Raw genomic sequence first — 18,256 nt, 5'->3', positions numbered from 1 at the left:
CTTGTCATTGCCTTAATCTTGGGCTAATAACTGCAGTCACAAATAGCTATTACATCCAGCAGCTCAGATCCAACGTGTAGCCGGAAGATACACGCAGCCTTGGCTCCCTCCCCTCTCCAGATGGTCCCTCCCTGGCCCTCCAGGGCCAGCTGCTGACTTGGCTGGGAGACCTCCGCGTGCTTCTCTCAACCAGGGCCTGTGCCTGTTTTTTCCATCCAAGCTGGCCTGCCGGGGCGCCAGGCTATGGAATGTTGGCCCTGGACTTCAGCCCTGTGGATTTTCCAGCATTCCCTGGGAGGCCCGGCAGGGGACCTGGTGTTCCAGGTTTGGGGGCCGCGACTCGGCCCACACAGTTGGGGTCAAGGACTGATTGTCCGAGGAAGGATCAAGGCAGGAGCCCCTGAAGGGCGGGGGTTCGGAGTGGTACCCGAGAGCCGGTGACGGGGATGGACGGTGGTGAGGAGAGGATGGCGCACGAGAGGAATGCCGTGCTTCTCCCCCTGGCTGTACGTCCTCCTCAGGATGGAATCGCTCGCGTCCTTGGCTCTACCTGCATCGCCTGTGCTTCCTCCTGGGCAGAACCAACTAAACATGAGAAGCCAGACACTGCAGACCAGGGAGGGATTCTTTCGGGCCAACTCCCAGGGCTGTAGGCCAGAGACACAGCATGATGTTCCCGCAGCTTCTGGCCTGGCCCCGTCGCCCCGGCTCCACCTTTGCTCCTGTGTGGGGAGGAACAAGGAGGGTCAGACAGCAGGCCGGAGCCCCCAGCTTCTGGGAGGCCGCGGGGTCCTGGCCAAGCCCACCTGGAAACGCTGATGACGGTCTGCACCATCCTTGGCACTGGGTGGGAGTTCAGTGCTGGGACGAATCAGACATCTCAAGGCTGAAGCACCAGCGCTGCCACTGTGACCTTGGGAGGATGAGCTCAGCTGTCTCCAAGCCTCAGTTTCCTCATCTGTAACATGGGTACAAGTGTTCCTCCTTCTCACCGTTGCTGCCAGTAAAGCCCTTGGAACCAGGATGCTTGATGAGGAGTGAGTGTCACTGTTTGATCTTCATCATTGTTATCATCACCGTGCCTGTCATCAAGGGTGAATGAGAGACTTCAAAGTCACAGGAGGAAAATGGATTTGCACCCCAATACTTGTATTTCGGGGCAGTACTGAAATTGGGGCCTATGTTTCATGATGCTATGGAAAGGCCAGGGAAGAAAGATTTGCACTCACTGATTCAAAAACACTTCAAGTATGCCTGTGCTGGGTGCTGGGCTACAAAGACAGATTAGGCAGATCCCTGCCCTGGAGGAATTTCACAGCCTAGCAGGAGGAAAAGAGACAGTCAACAAAAAGATGTGATGTGTATGAGGCAGGCAACCAAAAACGAATCATTAAGAGGGAAAATGAGGCCAAGGCTCAGGACCCTGGAGCCTTCTAAGGAGAGCAGAACGCAGACGGGCCGCCACGGCTGCCTTTCAAGCAGAGGGACCCAGACGGGACGGCAGGACGGTGGCCTCCACAGGTGCCACCGCACTCGTGGTCCAACATTCAGAAATGGTGATGGAGTTACGGCCACGCCACCGGGGTTCCTGACTTGGGTGGATCTGTAAAAAATAGTGTGGGGAAGGAAACAAAATCCGTCCACCCCAGGGAATGGCCAAGCTGGGAGCAGCCTGTGGGCCAGAAAGACGGCTCTTACGCCAAGGAGTTGAGAAGCAGACAAGGAAGGACAGTGAAGCCGGAGGAGTGGAGGACGTGCCATGGGAGCTGGTCCAGGGCAGCGGCAGCCTGGGTGACCCGCCGGCTGCTCAGGATGGAAGACCTGGGCGCTCAGCCCACCAAGGCCCTTCTGAGACCTCTGGACCCCTGGTCCATGTGAAAACGGGTCCCGTCCAGGGCCCAAGTGGCTTGACACTTTGGTTGCTGAATCAGCCCTGCACTCATGCAAGCAGGAGGGGGACTCAGCCTCTTTCCCAGGCCAAGCCAGCCCCGTGGGCCCCACACAGAGCATCTGTGGAGGTTGCCACTGGGCCCTGAGGGATGCCGCTGGCCTCTTCTCTTGCATGGGCAGCGCGCTTATTCCTTCTGAAGCAGGTGGAAATAAATTATGTCCCAAGAGGACAAGGCCCAGAGAGCCACAGACAAAGGGGGGACAGGCCTGAAGGTTAAGTCAGGAGCTCAAAGGACGGGGGTATAAGGGGAGAGCGGACGGAGTCCCCTCCAGCCCTCACTGGTCCCTCACTCTCCTCAGATCTCTGCTCCCAGACGGAGCCCCGTCACATCCAGGCAACTTGACCAGAACCTCACAGGCAGCCCCCGTCCCTCCTCCAGCGATTGTTAAAAAGTCCTATTCTTTTTGTCTGATGCCATTACTGTGGGTGTTTTGAATAGAAAGGGGGATCAGAAAAATAGGGACCTGGTTAAGTAAAGGAAGGTCTACCCCTGTGATAACATATTAGGCAGCCTCTTAAAAGCATGCTGACCAGCATGGGTTTTTTTTGGTTTTTGTTTTTTTAACTATTTATTTATTTATTTATTTTTGGCTGTGTTGGGTCTTCGTTTCTGTGCGAGGGCTTTCTCTAGTTGCGGCGAGCGGGGGCCACTCTTCATCGCGGTGCGCGGGCCTCTCACTATCGCGGCCTCTCTTGTTGCGGAGCACAGGCTCCAGACGCGCAGGCTCAGTAGTTGTGGCTCACGGGCCTAGTTGCTCCGCGGCATGTGGGATCTTCCCAGACCAGGGCTCGAACCCGTGTCCCCTGCATTGGCAGGCAGATTCTCAACCACTGCGCCACCAGGGAAGCCCAGACCAGCATGTTTTACTGACAGGGAAACGGATCAGTAGATTTCTTCTGCACAAAGTGCTGCAATGGTGAGGCTCCTTCTCTGGATGGTGATACTGGGTCGGGTGTTAAAGGAGTTTCTGCCTATTATACATTTTTTTTTATTATACATTTTTTAATGTTTTACAGACATTTTAATTAAAAAGAGGGAGTTCCCTGACAGTGCAGTGGTTAGGACTCGGCGCTCTCACTGCCAGGACCTGGATTCAGTCCCTGGTCGGGGAACTAAGATCCCACAAGCTGTGCGGTGCAGCCTAGACAGATAGAGAGAGAGAGAGGGGGGAAAGAAAGAATAAAAAGGTCAGATACTTTTGTTTAAATGTCTCCTGAGGACCTACTAGGTGCCACGCACGGGAGATTCAGTGTCGAAGGGGCAGACCCAAAAGGCCCCAGCATCAGGGAGCACCAGTTAGGGTCGGGCAGGGCCCCTCCTCACGGGCACCTCCGTCTCTGTGCCCCTGCAGACGAGGGGCTCTGGGACATCCTCATCAAAGACATCCCCAAGGAGGTGACGTCCTACACGTTCAGCATGGACATCCTCAAGCCAGGCGTGAGCTATGACTTCCGGGTCATCGCTGTCAACGACTACGGCTTTGGCACCCCCAGCAGCCCCTCCCAGTCTGTGCCAGGTACTGGGCTGCGGGTGAGGGGTGAGGGCGCCCCACTGAAGAGCCTTGTGGTGGAGTCTGGGGCAGGGATGAAGGAGGAGAGGTAGCAGCCCCAGAAGACTGGGGTGGGGACCGCTTCAGTTCTCTGAGGCAGAGAGCCCTGGGCCAGGGCCTGAGTCAGCCTTCGACTCTGGAAGGAGCTGGGGGCCAGGGGTCTTTTGGGTTCCTTTTCAAGGACTCCAGAAGCCCTGGGCAGGGGGCCCAGTGGGCTTGAGGATGAATCAGCGGGACCAAGATGAGAGTCTCCCTGAGCTTATCACCCAGGAGATTCAAGGGCACCAGGCCATAAACTGCGTGTTTCCGTGGAAACCTCCCCCCAAAACAGAGCCAGCAGCCTGTGAAGCACAGGCCTGAGCAAGCAGCTCCCCGGTGGGGCAGGACTCCATCGCTCCCCTTCCTCCTTGCCCTTCTCTTCCCGTTGTCTCCGAGCTCACAGCGGATGCCAGTATCGAAACCCATGACCCCAAATCTAACCACTAACCACTTTTAATACCGAGGCCTCTTCCCTCAAGGCAGGAATAATAACTCAAAATGTCTACTCACCAGGCAAGTTTCACCCTTGCCCTGATAGAAACAAATCATGGGAAGTAAACACTTGAAGAATGAAACAGAAGAGCCAGCCCCCGTCAGGCAGCAGCATGGATTAGTACCGGCCGGGTGCAGGGAGCACAGTACTGGGGGCTTTGGAAAAAGGGGAGTCTCCCTGGAGGAGGCTTTCTGAAGACCCACTCATGTCCACCCTCCCAGCTCCCCCTGCCTTCTGCTACCAGAAAAAGATTTCTGTCACAACTGAACCTTGGGAGAAACTCTCCCAGGCCCATCACAGGCCAGGCAATCCGCCTTTCCAACCACATTGGTGTCTGTCTGTCAAGGTAGCCCCTGGGCCACGGGTGGCAAGAAAAAATAAGAAAGGAAAGATAGCAAACACGCTGCCGGTCCTCCCTTCTGTGTCTTTAGCAGACATCACTAATCAATCCCAGCACTCTTTCCTAGGGAGTCTAGAACCGACCTCAGAACTTTTCTCAAAACAGCCCTCCAGGCAGCGCTTTACTGATCGGTCAGAGCTGGCCCTTGAGATGAAACCGTCCCTACCAACCTTAGAGGGCACAGACCCAGCTACCCGTAGCGTGTGAGAGCAGGTGGTAGGGTCCCAGCTGGGGCAGGAGGTTGGGAGGCAGGACGGAGCTGAGCGGTCCGGGACCTGACACCCGCTCCACGCTGCAGCCCAGAAAGCCAACCCCTTCTACGAGGAGTGGTGGTTCCTGGTGGTCATCGCGCTTGTCGGCCTCATCTTCATCCTGTTGCTGGTCTTTGTGCTCGTCATCCGAGGCCAGAGCAAGAAGTACGCCAAGAAGACAGACTCGGGTGAGCTGGCCCCGAGCCCTGCTGGCTGGACGGGACTTTCACGTGGCTCCCTCCCTCTTGACAAGGGCGGCGTCTTCCCTCTCCTGGAAATGCACTTGCTCTGATTTGGGCCAGGGGCGGGGGTGGCAGCCTAGGGTTCCTACCCGCAATCTCCATCTCCTATTTTGGTTTCGACCCTAACAAGAGAAGGAGGGCAGCCCAGCCATGGGGGAGACGGGGAGGCCTCCTGGTCTAAAGGGATGGAGTGAGTGATGCATGTCAGTCCCCACCCTCTCCCTTCCCAGGAAACAGTGCCAAGTCTGGTGCCCTGGGCCATGGGGAGATGATGAGCTTGGATGAAAGCAGTTTTCCTGCCCTAGAACTCAACAACCGGCGGCTCTCAGTCAAGAACTCCTTCTGCCGAAAGAACGGCCTGTATACCAGGTAGTGGGCTCTCTGCGTGGGGGACCGGGGGATGGAGGTTTGGGGGCCAGCTGTGCCGAGGGACTGGGGGACTCCTGGGAGGGCCACAGAGCAGTCAGGGTCCTGTCCTGGAGCGGTATCCACTGGGAATGGTCACGAGGAAGACAGAGCCGGGCCCAGGCAGCTCCACAGGGGCTGGGGAGAAGGTCACGAGGAGGTGGGTACACAGGGTTTGTGCCAAACACAGCAGAATACAAATCACTTGCACAATTCTGCAAACCACCGACTGCTGTTGGGGGCCAGCTGCTCCTAGTACAGGCCTGAAGCCGTGATAGTTACTGGCCCTAAAGGCGAGATGCACCCAGCGAAGGTGGGCCAGGCAGGAGTCCCCCCATGACTGCTTAACTTGTCCTCCTTCTGGAAAGAGAGGGCCGTCAGAGTGTGGACGCCCTCTCCCCCGGGTACCTACTCGTACCTGCTGTAGTTGTAGACAGTTTCCCCCACCCGTCCCCCAAGTCCACAGGCTTCCGCCACATCCTCAAAGGGCAGCATCTTGAGAGCAGCCAACCAGGGAAGGTCTAGGCTGTCCAGCTCCTGTCTCCTCCTGACACCTCTCCAGCCCCAGGCCCCTCCAAGCCCCACTCGCTGTGGCGGGCCAGGCTGCCTGTATCCAAGGCCAGGGGCAGCTGCCTTGGCTCGTGTGAGCCTCACCTGATTGACCTGGCAGTGTCAGGCTCCCGGGAGCACGGGAGGGATTGGGGCTGCGGCCCAGGGGCGCCTCTCTCCAGCCTCGGCCCTGTTAATATTCCCGGCTCCTTGGAGGTGCCCGCGGGAGTGGGGGGATTTGCTTCTCCCGGGCACAGCTCACAAAGCTTCCCTCTGTCTGGTCCTGGAAGGAAGAGGCGACGTGTGTGTCCAGCAGGAGGACAGCGGGAGGGCCGTGCAGGCCGGCCAGCCCCGCTCTCATCCCCTGCCAAAGCCAGCTTTCCAAAGAAAGAGCCGTTTGAGGCCGCAGTGGCCAGCCAGGCTGGCTCTGGGGCCCTGCCACGTGGAACAAGAGGACGTTTCACCCACAGCCTGGCCTCGCCTGCCTCTCACGCCCCCGGTGTCCACACACTGCGGCCCCTACCCCACTGTGTATACACAGAAGTCCATGCCCCCCAAACCAGCCCCGGGCTCCGGGGGCCTGACCCAACCACAGTGACACATCAGCGCCCACTCACCCTGCATGTCGCCAAGACTGCATTAGCCTGGCACCCCGTTTTCTCCCTGCTGCCCGTGTCCTCTTGTGCCTGTCTTGTCTGCGTGAAGTTGCTCCTCGTTCTGCCATCTTACTCTTAAGTAGTTTAAAGATGCAGCTTTGTTGATTGGAATAAAATCCATGCGGATATAGTACAAGAGGTTGGAGGTAGCGGGGGGGGGGGGTTGCTTGTGACACAGTCCCAGGCCACCAGATTGTTCTCGGAGTGGCATTTTGGCAGCAAACCACCTCCAGCCCAAGCGGGACAGCTGGGGTTCAGGGCCTCGGTGCCATAAACGCTTCCTGGAGCAGGGTAGGCAGATCATGGGGGCATCAGGCCCTGGGCAGGGCCCCCTTGCACCCCATTCTGAGAAGACACAAATAGGGCAGAGTCATGGGGGACCCCAGCCACCTGCCCAGGGCCCCTGGGAGCCTGCCAGCCGGCCTCCCCTGCCCCCATCCTGTCCCCCACCCTCTCATGCACCCCACGACAGGCAGAGTGCCCGAGGCGCCCTGTCCTGGCTGTTTGTTCAGATGACTCAGAGCCAAGCCCCTGGGAAACAGCACAACTTTCTCTAGGGCTGATTTTTCAAGGTAGGGTGTGACTTAGCGTATGGCTGGTCTCTGAGCAGATGTGGAGGGAGGGAGGCCGTGAGTCTCCTTTTTTCCCTAATCCTCTGCGTTAACTCTCTGAAGCTCACTTTGTGAGTTTAAGAGTCACGTGGGGAGTTTGTCTGCAGGGCAGGTGTCCAGACCTCACCTGAGATTCCGATCCAGGAGGTCTCAGTGGCGCCCAGAATTGCTTTGTAACATTCACTGCCAAGCGCTCCCAGTGCCTGGGGCCTTAGAGTCAAGGTTCTCCTTCCCCGAGCGCCCCCCCCGCCCCATTTCCCTGAGCTGGTTTGGGAGGCTTGTCCTAGGCCTTCCAGACCTGGAGCCTTCCCCAGCCCCAGGCAGGGCCTCCAGCCCAAGGCCCTCCTCTGCAAGGCCCAGGCCTGCCAGACGGGCAGACACGGGAAGGAGGAACACAGACGGAGGGGTGTGAGGGCCTCCAGGCTCCCCTGTGCCTCCCGGGCTGGAGGAGGCCGCTGGGAGCGAGGCCGGGTCTCAGCTCTACCCCCCCGGCCCCCACTCTCTAGGTCTCCCCCCCGGCCCAGCCCGGGCAGCCTCCAGTACTCCGACGAGGACGTCACCAAGTACAACGACGTCATCCCGGCCGAGAGCAGCAGCCTGACGGAGAAACCCTCGGAAATCTCGGACTCGCAGGTGAGGGGAGGAGGGCCAGGGGCCCCGGGGAGGGAGGTGAAGCAGCCCACCGCACAGTGTGAACCTGCCTCGCTTCCTTCCCTCCTTTCCTTTACGGGCCGGAAAAACCACGGGGCCCCAGGAAACTAGCCGGAAGGTGTATGTAGGCCAACTGCCACCTCCCAAGCTCTGGTCAAGAGTCTGCACCCTGGGCTAGTGGGGTCCCTGGAACCCCCAAGAGCATGGCCCTCTGGATTTGCAAGGGTCACCCCACGTGCTCCGTCCCTCAGTAGCTCCGGGCTGCAAAGGAGCATGAAGACGAGGAGAGCGAGGTTGACACAGCAGCCCTGCTTTGCCAGAGCCCGGCGAACCACTGAACTTAGCTATTCGGTGTCAGAATGAGCTCCAGAAAGGGGGGGCTGGGCGCCCTGGACCCCCAAGGATGGGAAGCGGTGTAGACCGTTAAAGCGTTACGCTTTGGAGGCTCAGACCTGAGCTGGATCCTGGCTCGGCTGCCTAGGAGCCACGGGCGTCATGGGTTTGCTAAGTAACGTCTTGGACCCTCAGTTTCTCTATCTGTAGAATGGGCTCATGGGGTTGTGGGGAGGAGTTGCTGAGATTACATTGCATAAATGCCAGCTCTTAATATTGAAAAGGGGATGGTGCCTTTGGGAGATCCAGGGCTTTAGAGAGGCTGCCATTAGGTGACCACACGGGGACCCTGCCCCAGACTTTAGGGAGAGGGGATTGAGTGCATTCCAACGAAGTGATGTTACAGCCTCTTACCCCAGCCCTCTCGGCCTTGGCCAAGCCTGGCGGTTGCCGAGGAGGGGGCAGCAAAAGGCTACTGTGTCCCACGCCCTGGACCTTTCTGCCCGGTCCTGGGAGAGGATGAGAAGGAAGAGGTGCCAGCAGGGAGCGGAGCTGCTGGCTGGGCAGGATGTGCCAGCAAGCCTGGGATCCAGTCGCGGCCCCGTGAACCGGGGGCCTCTTGCTCGCTGCTGTTTTGTTCAGCCAGGGTTACTGTTGGGCTTGGCAGAGCCAGGGAGGCTGGAGCTGACACCCCAGCTCAGAGCTGGCAGGGACAGAGACCCCAGCTTAGCCTGGGTTACACGGGGACTCACATCATTCAGGTTGTGGCATCTTGTTACGAGTATTTAGCTCTTTGCAGCCACATCCGTACTGGGGACTTACAAGGCCATGCTTCCTAAAGCATGATTTTTCTTTCTTTCTCCCCAAAGATGGTGATGAGCATTTGGCTTGTAGGTACCCAAGGTAAAATTCAAAAATTTTGAAAGGGATCCCCCGTGCCCGTGGGGTGGTAACAAAGGGCTACTTGAGCCCCACTCCTGTCTGTGGAGAGAGCAGCGTGGTGCCTGGTGGAAGGGTTGCTCTGCTCAGCCCCCCTTGACCTGCAGAGGGCATTATTACCCACCCTCATCAACTGAGCCCCGACCTTTCAGAGAGTAAGCCACCTGAGTGCAGACGATACTGCCCGATGTCTCCGGAGCTTTCTGTGGCCATCCCTGCAAGAGTCTGGAGGACCCTCACATGGGATACAGAGCTGGTCCCTGAGGCCATGCCAGGGCCCCCCAGCCTTGAAGAGGTTGCTGGGAGAAGAATTCCCATCCCGAGAGCACCCTGCTTCAGAAGTTACCCCAGGGCGGCAGAGTACCCAGAATCCTCCATTTAGCTACTGGTCTCATTTGTTCAGAACAAGCCCTTCACTTGAACACTGTTTCCATAGCAACCTGGAACCAACCACCCCTTCTGGGAGCACATACCCTAGAGGAAGGAGGCTTCCTGGTTCCAGAATGCCCAAACCGAGGACCATAGCCCAGGCCTGGAGTTCCACCTGCAGCGTTTGGGATGGTTCTGGATTTGATTTGGGGCTGGGTTGAGTTGAGTTGGGTTTATGTACTCTGAAAGCTAAGTTGCATAAGAGCAGGGACTCGTGACTGTTCTGATCACTGCTGTGTCCCCAGAGTCCTGCACGGCACTGGCATGTGGGCTCCCTGTGCGTATCTGTTGAAAGCGTGAGAGGGTCACTGGGGAAGGTAGTCAGGTTGAACAGGCTCAAAACCGTATACGGTTAGCGGGATACAGAAACAGAGATTCATGGAATAACCGGCATCAGATCTCAGACATTCAAAGAGGCCCTTCAAAGTAACGCTGATGACGGTAGGCAACCACCCCCCACCCCGCCCACGGGGCCACACTCAGCATCCCAAGTGCCTCGCCACGGTGCATCTTCACACCGACACTCCAAGGCAGACCTTGGTGTCATCTTTTTTGTACAGATGGGGAAACTGAGGCTGGGAGAGCTTAAGTGAGTCGGCTCAGGTCCAAAAGCGCAAACCCAGGCTTCCAGATTGTAGAGCCAGATGCTACACCCAGGCCTTAGGATGTCAGAACCCAGATCAGCCCCTCGGTCCTACCCCTGTCCTGAAGCCGGTGATGTTGCCCTCATGGCAGACCTTTCTGGAAAGACCTTCAGAACTAGCTGATGAAACAGTCTTGAGGATAAGCAACTGGATTTTCTAAAAAATAAATAAACTCCAGCCTGTCTTTAAACGATAAAGACAGACACTCAGAGGAACGTGCTACAGGCACTAGAATTTTCCCCAGGAAAGACACCCTAGCGGCTTTGGACAATGGATCAGTGGCGTGACTGTCCAGCCGCTTCTGAGGCTGCTCTGAAGGGGGAGAGTCATTTGAAAATCAGCAGCGCTTAGTTGTGGTTGGTGTGTGACCCTGGACTTGAATCCCAGCCCACCCTTTACTGACCCTGGGATGGGGGCGGGGGAGATCCTTCAAGCCCTCACCCACACAGCACAGTAGGACCGTCTGTCCAAGGGGCGGTTACCGGAGTGCGTTAGGTGACATGGAGTCGGGCCTGTGCAGTGCCAGGTTCATCACAGGGGCCCTAGAAAAGGCAGCCAGGATCACCTGGGTCTGTTTGTTCTAGAATTGTTCTGGAAAACCAGGCCGCTGGCTTTAGGGTCACGGCAGGTTGTATAGGATCCAGGAGGCTACTGTCGGAGTGTTAGCGTCCTCTGACATGAAAGGGCCCAGGAGGACCCTGAGAGGTTCAGCCGTCAGTCACCTGTGTGCCCCCAGCCCCAGGGCACTGGTACGTTGTGCATTGTTAAATGGTGAGAATTCCCTGGCGGTCCAGTGGTTAGGACTCAGCCCTTTCCCTGCTGGGGCCCTGGTTCGATCCCTGGTCAGGGAACTAAGATCCCACAAGCCGTGTGGTGTGACCCAGAAAACAAAACAAAACAAAAAGTTGAATTGCTTCCATTACCTGTCGGTAAAGAGCCGCCTCCCTGAGTCCGTAAGTGTCACCGGCAGGACCCCAAGAAGCATGCTCGGTGATTCTGCAGCTACAGGTGGGGTCGTGCCTTGTTCAGCCAGGGCCACTCCTCTGTGCCTCTGTGGGTCAGACTGGAGTTCCCGCCGAAGCAGCTCAGGAGGCCTGGGTGTCAGCATTTGCCCAGGGCGGTGAGGGCCGCTCCAGCAGGTGCAGGGGGCAAGCAGACCGTGACTTCTCAACACTCACTCTGAGGACCAGGAGGTGATGGCGACGCGGCCCTGCCTCCCAGGGGCTCCCTGTGGGCTGGAGGGGACAGACTGGAGACAGGGCAGCTGGCCTCCCTCTGATGCCCCTGGTGCTTCTCGCTCGCCCCCCTGAGAAGCAGCTGGACCGCACATCGGTGTCTGGAACGTACAGCACCCACCATCACGACTTTCAGTTCGGGGCTCACGGTGGATGCGCTGTTGGCCCCGCCCATGTCAGCTTCTGCAAGGGCACGTCCCTGAGGGCTGCGGCCACACAGCCAGCCCCTCAGGCCAGCTGTCTTTGTGAAGTCCCCACCCGCCCAGGTCCCCGAGAGTAAATTTTGCCTATGCCACCTGGCTGGTATTCTAAGTCAGACCACCCAAAAGTCACTCTCCAAAATAGGGGGAAATTTGCCCAGCCATTTTCCTGTGATGTGGTAATAAACACAAAGTCGAGGTTTCTTTTTTTTTTTTTTTTTAATAAATTTATTTATTTTTGGCTGCGTTGGGTCTTTGTTGCTGCACGCAGGCTTTCTCTAGTTGCGGTGCGCGGGCTTCTCATTGCGGTGGCTTCTCTTGTTGCAGAGCACGGGCTCTAGGTGCGCGAGCTTCAGTAGTTGTGGCTTGCAGGCTTCAGTCGTCGTGGCTTGTGGGCTCTAGAGCACAGGCTCAGTAGTTGTGGCGCACGGGCTTAGTTGCTCCGCGGCATGTGGGATCTTCCCGGACCAGGGCTTGAACCCGTGTCCCCTGCATTGGCAGGTGGATTCTTAACCACTGCGCCACCAGGGAAGTCCAAGTCGAGGTTTCTTATAAACAAACACACATGATACAACGTGGGAAAGGCCATAACAGGGCTGTGGGTGGAGGCAGAGGAGGGAGGGGCTGGCTCCTTTCAGGGGGCATGGGGTGGGCTGGGGGCTGCGTCTCAAGGGGTACAGGAGAGGGGGGTTCCAGGCAGGGGGACCCACAAAGGCTGAGGCTTGTTTGATGGAACTTCTAAGAAGAAAGTATGGCCACTGTCCTACTTCATTTCAAAGTCAGAGCCCAGATTGGGTAGAAGAATCACATAGTTAGCACACAAGTAAATCTCCATGGGAAAGGAATTCCAAGCCAATGGCAAGTCTCTTCTAATCCATACTCAGTTCTTTGTGATGTCTGGGCAGCCCCTTTAAGCTCATTGTAATGAAATTGAACCTATGAGAAAAAGGAAATATATAGGCCATATTAGATTTTATACACTGTTTATTGAGCACCCAATCAGAAAAGTGAACATTTTCGAAGGCCTTACTAGGAGCCAGGAGTGGCTCTAAGGATTGTTCGAGAATGGCACCACTTAACCCACGAACCCTCTGGGAGGCCTGGTGGTGTTAGTGGCCGCACACAGGTTGGGCCCTGCGTGACACCGGGCAGGGGTAAGGAGCCCAGAGCCCCGGAGAAAAATGTGCCTCAAGGAGGCATCTCCCAGCCCCACCCCACCTCTAACCCCCGGGAGGCTGCAGCCCCTGCAGGAGGGGCCTCGGCTGGTTCAAGCGTGAGAGCATCCAAGGTGACAGACTCCCATCCAGGCTTCAGGCTAGACTCCGTGCAGGGAGCCCTGGACCACAGGCGGGGGAGGGGCTCCAGCTCCCAGTCTGCCGAGGAGCCGCACAGGGTGACCTGCCATCTGGGGCAACACGTTCCTGCCAGAATTCTTGAGATTCAACAAGATAAGGGCACCCCGCCCCGCCCTGGGCTCTCGACACCGGTCCCCAAGCCCGGGACAGCACCCGCCCTGTCGCCTGCTGAGTCTGATACAACCGTCCCTCCTTCTAGAAAGGAGCAGAAAAGCTAAAGGCTTTCCATTGCTCCCTCTCTTTTGTCTCCGTCCTTTCTCTGGGGTCCTCCCTCCCGCTGGTCCCCACCCTGCTCACTCCCATCGCCAGGCCCAGCGTCTGCGCTCCACCACCCCCTCCCCAGACCTTGGTGATTGCTGATGGAGTGGCTTTGAGTTGCTGTTAAGAGGCCGGGGAGCTGAAGCAGTCACCTGATTGCCTGGCAGCCTGGAGGGACTGCCCGTGAAAGGCCCTCTTTGTGCTGGGCCGGTTACTGGGAAGCTGCATTCAATTACCGAGGGCCGGGCGAGAGTTGAAAGCCGGAATGGGAGCCCCTGGTCCCCTCTCGCTTTCTTTCTTCTCTTCTCACCCCACCCCCATCCAGAAAAGAAACAGATGTTCTGGGAGGTGGAGGCGGAGAGGAGCACGTGCAGAGACCCCATCCTTTGGCACTGGAGAGCTGGGGGAGGGGCAGGCCAGACTGTAGCCCACGCCCCTCCCGCAGCGCGGCCTCCCAGCTCCTCCTCCTCTGGCTTTCCCATCCCCATCGGGATTGCTGCCCCACGGAGTGTCTGGCGCACAGTAGGTGCTCAACAGAGGGTAGGAGATGATTTGGATGAATGGGCTTTGGTCTGGGCCCCCAGGAGGGCCAAGGAGGCCCATTCCCTACCTACTAGTCATCCTTGGGGGTCGGGGTTTTGTGGGGAAGCAGGAACCATACATTCTTTTCCTTTCCCAGCTGAGCACTGAGTCAGCCTCCCCCATCCCGTGGCCCCCTTCTGATCCCTCCTCTGGGGGCTTCGAGGCCCCATCTCTCCCAGAGCCCCCCCCTCACTTTCTCCCTAATAATACCTTTACACTATTCTCTCATACATTAGCTCACTTCATCCTGTGAACTGCAGGATCTACCCATTTTACAGACAAGGATACTGAGGCTGAGAGAGGCTAAGTGATGGGTCCAAGCGTACCTACCTGGGAAGGGACAGAGTCAGGACTTCACTGTGCCCCCCTCCCCTCTCACCCCAGAGACTCCTTCACTCCGGGCCCACGGTGATTTGGGGATTTCTCCTCAAGACTGGGGCCTGGGGCTGGCCGAAGTTCTAGAACCTCTAGGAATGATTCCGGCCAGTTGGTAGGTGCCCTCCCAGAGAGACCTAACCTGTAGGGAAAACTGTGGGGTGCCCCTCTCACCCCCCATACTCTCAGACCCTCACTGCTCCTGGACCGGAGGGACCCCAGCCTCCTCCTCCACAGCTCGCTCAGACTTTTCCTGCCCCTGGGCCAGCCTCCCCACAGCCCCAGGCATCAGGTGCCCACCCCTCCGCCCCTCCCCTGGGCTCCTGGCCTATGAAGCCCTCCAGTCTGCGAAGCCCCTTTGTTCCCTCCTGGGCCGGCAGCTGGGCTGTAGGCAAAGAAAGGGCTTGTATTGTGCCGCTCTGCGTCACGGGGAAGAACGGTGAGGGACTTTCCATTGTCTTGGGCAACCGGCTCTGCCTGCCAAGACGATCGCAGCCTGGGGGTGTCTGCTGGGGGCGGTGGGGACTGTGGAAGGGCGGGGAGGAGGAGGGGAGGGGCCAGGGAACATAAATTAGCAGATCAACCAGGGAGCAATTACTCCCCATGGGAGGGTAGAGGGGCTCTCCTTCCTGTCTCGTGACCTTCAGGCAGGAGTATGGGAGTTCAGAGCATGCGTGGGCTTTGGAAAATCAGGCAGATCTGCATTCAAGTCCAACTCATCATTTCCTTGGGCAAAACCCGCACCCTCTCATCAGCACTCAAGTAGTGTAGTAGCTACAGTGCAGAGGTGTGAAATTTAAATATGAGAATGCAAGTCAGCGTTTCCTGCTGTCTGGCAAAGAGGCTGCTCCAGAGTTAGTATCATTTTAGTTCTTCGCATTGCACCTATTTCTCTTGAAGGTTTAGACGCCATAAAGAACTTTGAGTTCCTGAAAACAAGTGCACCTTACCTTTCCCACAGCTCAGACCTTTTGGGCAAGGTCAACTCCCCGTTTTCTTTACCTGTGAAGCAAAACACAGATGATCATCCCAGACTCCTTTGTATTGGGCTCACGGGGTGCGGGGTTTTTCCAACGTATATTTTACTAAATAAAATTAACTTACTGCCTCCAAGCATGTATTCTCTGGGCAGAGATGAGGCAACCCGAGCGTGGCCTTCTGAACCATATTCATTGAGAGTGTACTCTTCACTAAAATCAGTGCATGTCTTCCAGAGAGTTCTCAGGGCCTTCCCATCTGTTGTCTTATTAGTTCTCAAAACATCGCTGGGAGCTTGGGATGGGGGAAGGGGTGCACGGTATTTTTAGCTCCACAGTTCGGAGCCCAACGCTACTTTACTTTACAACCCAGACCGAGTCCTGTGCTGATTTCCCCAAAAGGCAGATAGAGCACCTGCCAAGGACACCAAGGTATCACCGTGTTAAGGACAATTTAATTCTTTTCTGTTTCTGCCCGAAAGCCTCAGGGCGGTCATCGTGTGAAAATTCAGAACTTTTCTTGATCTTTTTCTCTTGCTTCTTTTATAACTGAGTGTTGCTTTTATTTTGGATCACACGCAGGTGAGCATCGACACTTTGTTCAGCGCCAGGAGCCCCTAAAGGTCTTCTTTTTTTTCTTTAATTTTCTAATTTTTATTTTTTGGCTGCGTTGGGTCTTTGTTGCTGCACGCGGGCTTTCTCTGGTTGCGGCGAGCGGGGGCTACTCTTCGTTGTGGTGCGCGGGCTTCTCATTGCGGTGGCTTCTCTTGTTGCAGAGCATGGGCTCTGGGCGCGCGGGCTTCAGTAGTTGTGGCACGTGGGCTCAGTAGTTGTGGCTCGCAGGCTCTAGAGCGCAGGCTCAGTAGTTGTGGTTCACGGGCTTAGTTGCTCCGCGGCATGTGGGATCTTCCCAGGCCAGGGCTCGAACCCTTGTCCCCTGCATTGGCAGGCGGATTCTTAACCACTGCGTCACCAGGGAAGCCCCCCTAAAGGTCTTCTAATATGGTCCCAGCTTTGTCCCCAGTCACACAGTAAGTCAGAGGCTGGATTAGGATTAGAACTCAGTATATCACGAGTGAACCTCTGTTTTAAAATGTAGGTTTGTTATTATTCGGGTATGATGAGGCCAGCAGATCAGGAGATGGCCGCCCATGAAAAGATAGTTTGTTATTCACAGTTCCCAAGAATTGGGGACCCACCAGGCCAGGGGGGACCACACAGGGACACACCAGGGTCGGTCAGGAGTCAGAAGGGACAGGAGGAAAACAGGAAGACGCGGGCAGGAGCCTTTATTGTGGTTCCCACAGGAATGGCGAGGCAGGGCAAGCAGGCTTAGCCTAGTCTGAATAAATGCAGGGGGCCCTAGGGGGTGGGGGCTGCCCCTAGTTGTCTGGTACCTGCCCCTGGGGTGATTAGGGACAGGGAAGAATGGGTCCGAGTCAGTGTGTAAGAGCCCATTAGAGGAGGTGGTGTAGGCGTGGACTCTGGGTGTGAAAGGCTGCTTACTCTCTCCAGGAACTGGCTCGTCCTGGGAGGGGCAGTCGCCCCAGGGTCAGCAAAGGCCCCAGATATCAAAGCATCAGAAATACAGAAAGTGAAAAGACATGATGCATTCAACCTCGAAAACATGACACTAAATGAAAGAAGCCAGACACAGAAGCCACATGTGGTGTGATTCCGTTTTTATGCAATATCCAGAATGGATCAATCCATGGAGACAGGAAGTGGACAGGTGGTTGCCAGGGGTAGGGGTCGGGGGGAGGTTGGGGAGGAAGGAGTGAGGAGCGACTGCTTCGTGGGTACCAGGTTTTCCCCTGGGGTGTTGATGAAGATGTTTTGGAATGAAAAGACGTGACGGTCGCACAATGCCGCGAATGTACCGAATGCCAGTGAATCGTACGGCTTGACGGTGGTAAACCTTATGTTACGTGAATTTCACTTCGATTTTTCATAAGAGGTTAGAACTCAGGTCTCTGGTTCCCATGGAGGGTCCTCAGGCTCTGTGCCAGCCCTGGGGTAGAGGCTTCATACACATCATGAGCTCTGAAGGCGCCTAGGAAGGTGGGCGTTATACCCCCTTGGCAGAGAGGGGGCTGAGAGGCCCACAGCCCCGGGCTCGGAAGTAGCTGAGCAGAGATTCAGATCACAGTGTTCTGTGCCTGTCAGCCCTGGTCTTGCTGACCTGTCCCCGGCGGCCACTGACACCCCGATTCTCTGCCCTCCCAGGGAAGCGACAGCGAGTACGAGGTCGACCCGAGCCCCCAGAAGGCCCACTCTTTTGTCAACCACTACATCAGTGACCCCACCTATTACAACTCCTGGAGGCGGCAGCAGAAGGGGATCTCGCGGGCCCAGGCCTACAGCTACACGGAGAGCGACCCGGGGGAGCCAGACCACACTGCCCTGTCCAACGGCAGCAGCGCCCAGCAGGGCAGCCTCTTTCGGCCCAAGGCCAGTCGGACCCCAACGCCCCAAAACCCCCCGAACCCCCCGAGTCAGCAGAGCACCCTCTACCGTCCCCCCAGCAGCCTCGCCCCTGGCTCCCGGGCTCCTATAGCAGGATTTTCATCATTTGTTTGATGTCATCCTCGTTGTCGGAAGAGGAAAGAGAAAGAAAACACAGCACCAAACTCCCCTTCCGCCCCTCCTCGCACCGCCTGCCAGAAAACAGAAACACCAAGAAACCAAGTCAACTTTTCACCTCCTGAGTTTATTTTTCCAGAGATTCCAGGGCCAGCAAAGCCGGTGTTGAGAAGGATGGAGAAAAACCACGAGAGGACGTGTGTGGCTTCGAGATTGTGGGGTTTGCTGCTCCTTCGGGGGTGCTGAGCAGAGTAGGGGGGCTGGCTGCGGTGAACACGAGTGGGTTGGGCCCCTGGAGGGAGAGGGAGGGAGGGAGGGAGGGAAGGCCAAGACCGGAGGGCTGTAAGGCGGGCGTGGCTGGTGGGGGTGAAGAACCTTCTGGACATCCAGCCGGCTGCTCCCTTCCGGCATGTGCTGGAGCCCTGGGCCCGCTGCTGGCCGGTGCTGCGCCGGGATGGGCATCCCTGGGGGCAAAACTCCCCTCCCCCCTGCACCCACACTCCCACCCCACCCTGTACAGCCCTGCCCCTCACCCTCCACTACCCCCT

General features: G+C 57.1%; 1 protein-coding gene across 1 annotated transcript in view; it reads left to right on the top strand.

The window, feature by feature from the left end:
- SDK2 (sidekick cell adhesion molecule 2) overlaps positions 1-17,973 on the top strand; it is a 263,285-nt gene extending 245,312 nt beyond the window's left edge. Inside the window, exons 40-44 of the mRNA XM_059907902.1 lie at positions 3,304-3,468; positions 4,732-4,872; positions 5,157-5,295; positions 7,654-7,780; positions 17,352-17,973. Of these exons, the coding sequence (XP_059763885.1) occupies positions 3,304-3,468; positions 4,732-4,872; positions 5,157-5,295; positions 7,654-7,780; positions 17,352-17,705 (926 nt within the window). The 3' untranslated portion in view covers positions 17,706-17,973. The remainder of the gene's footprint in view (positions 1-3,303; positions 3,469-4,731; positions 4,873-5,156; positions 5,296-7,653; positions 7,781-17,351) is intronic.
- The last annotated feature ends 283 nt before the right edge of the window (positions 17,974-18,256 follow it).

Source organism: Balaenoptera ricei, chromosome 20 (genome assembly GCF_028023285.1).
Source record: "Balaenoptera ricei isolate mBalRic1 chromosome 20, mBalRic1.hap2, whole genome shotgun sequence".
Taxonomy (NCBI): Eukaryota; Metazoa; Chordata; class Mammalia; order Artiodactyla; family Balaenopteridae; genus Balaenoptera; species Balaenoptera ricei.
The sequence above is the reverse complement of the archived record's forward strand: the minus strand, read 5'-3'. Positions and strand labels throughout refer to the sequence as shown.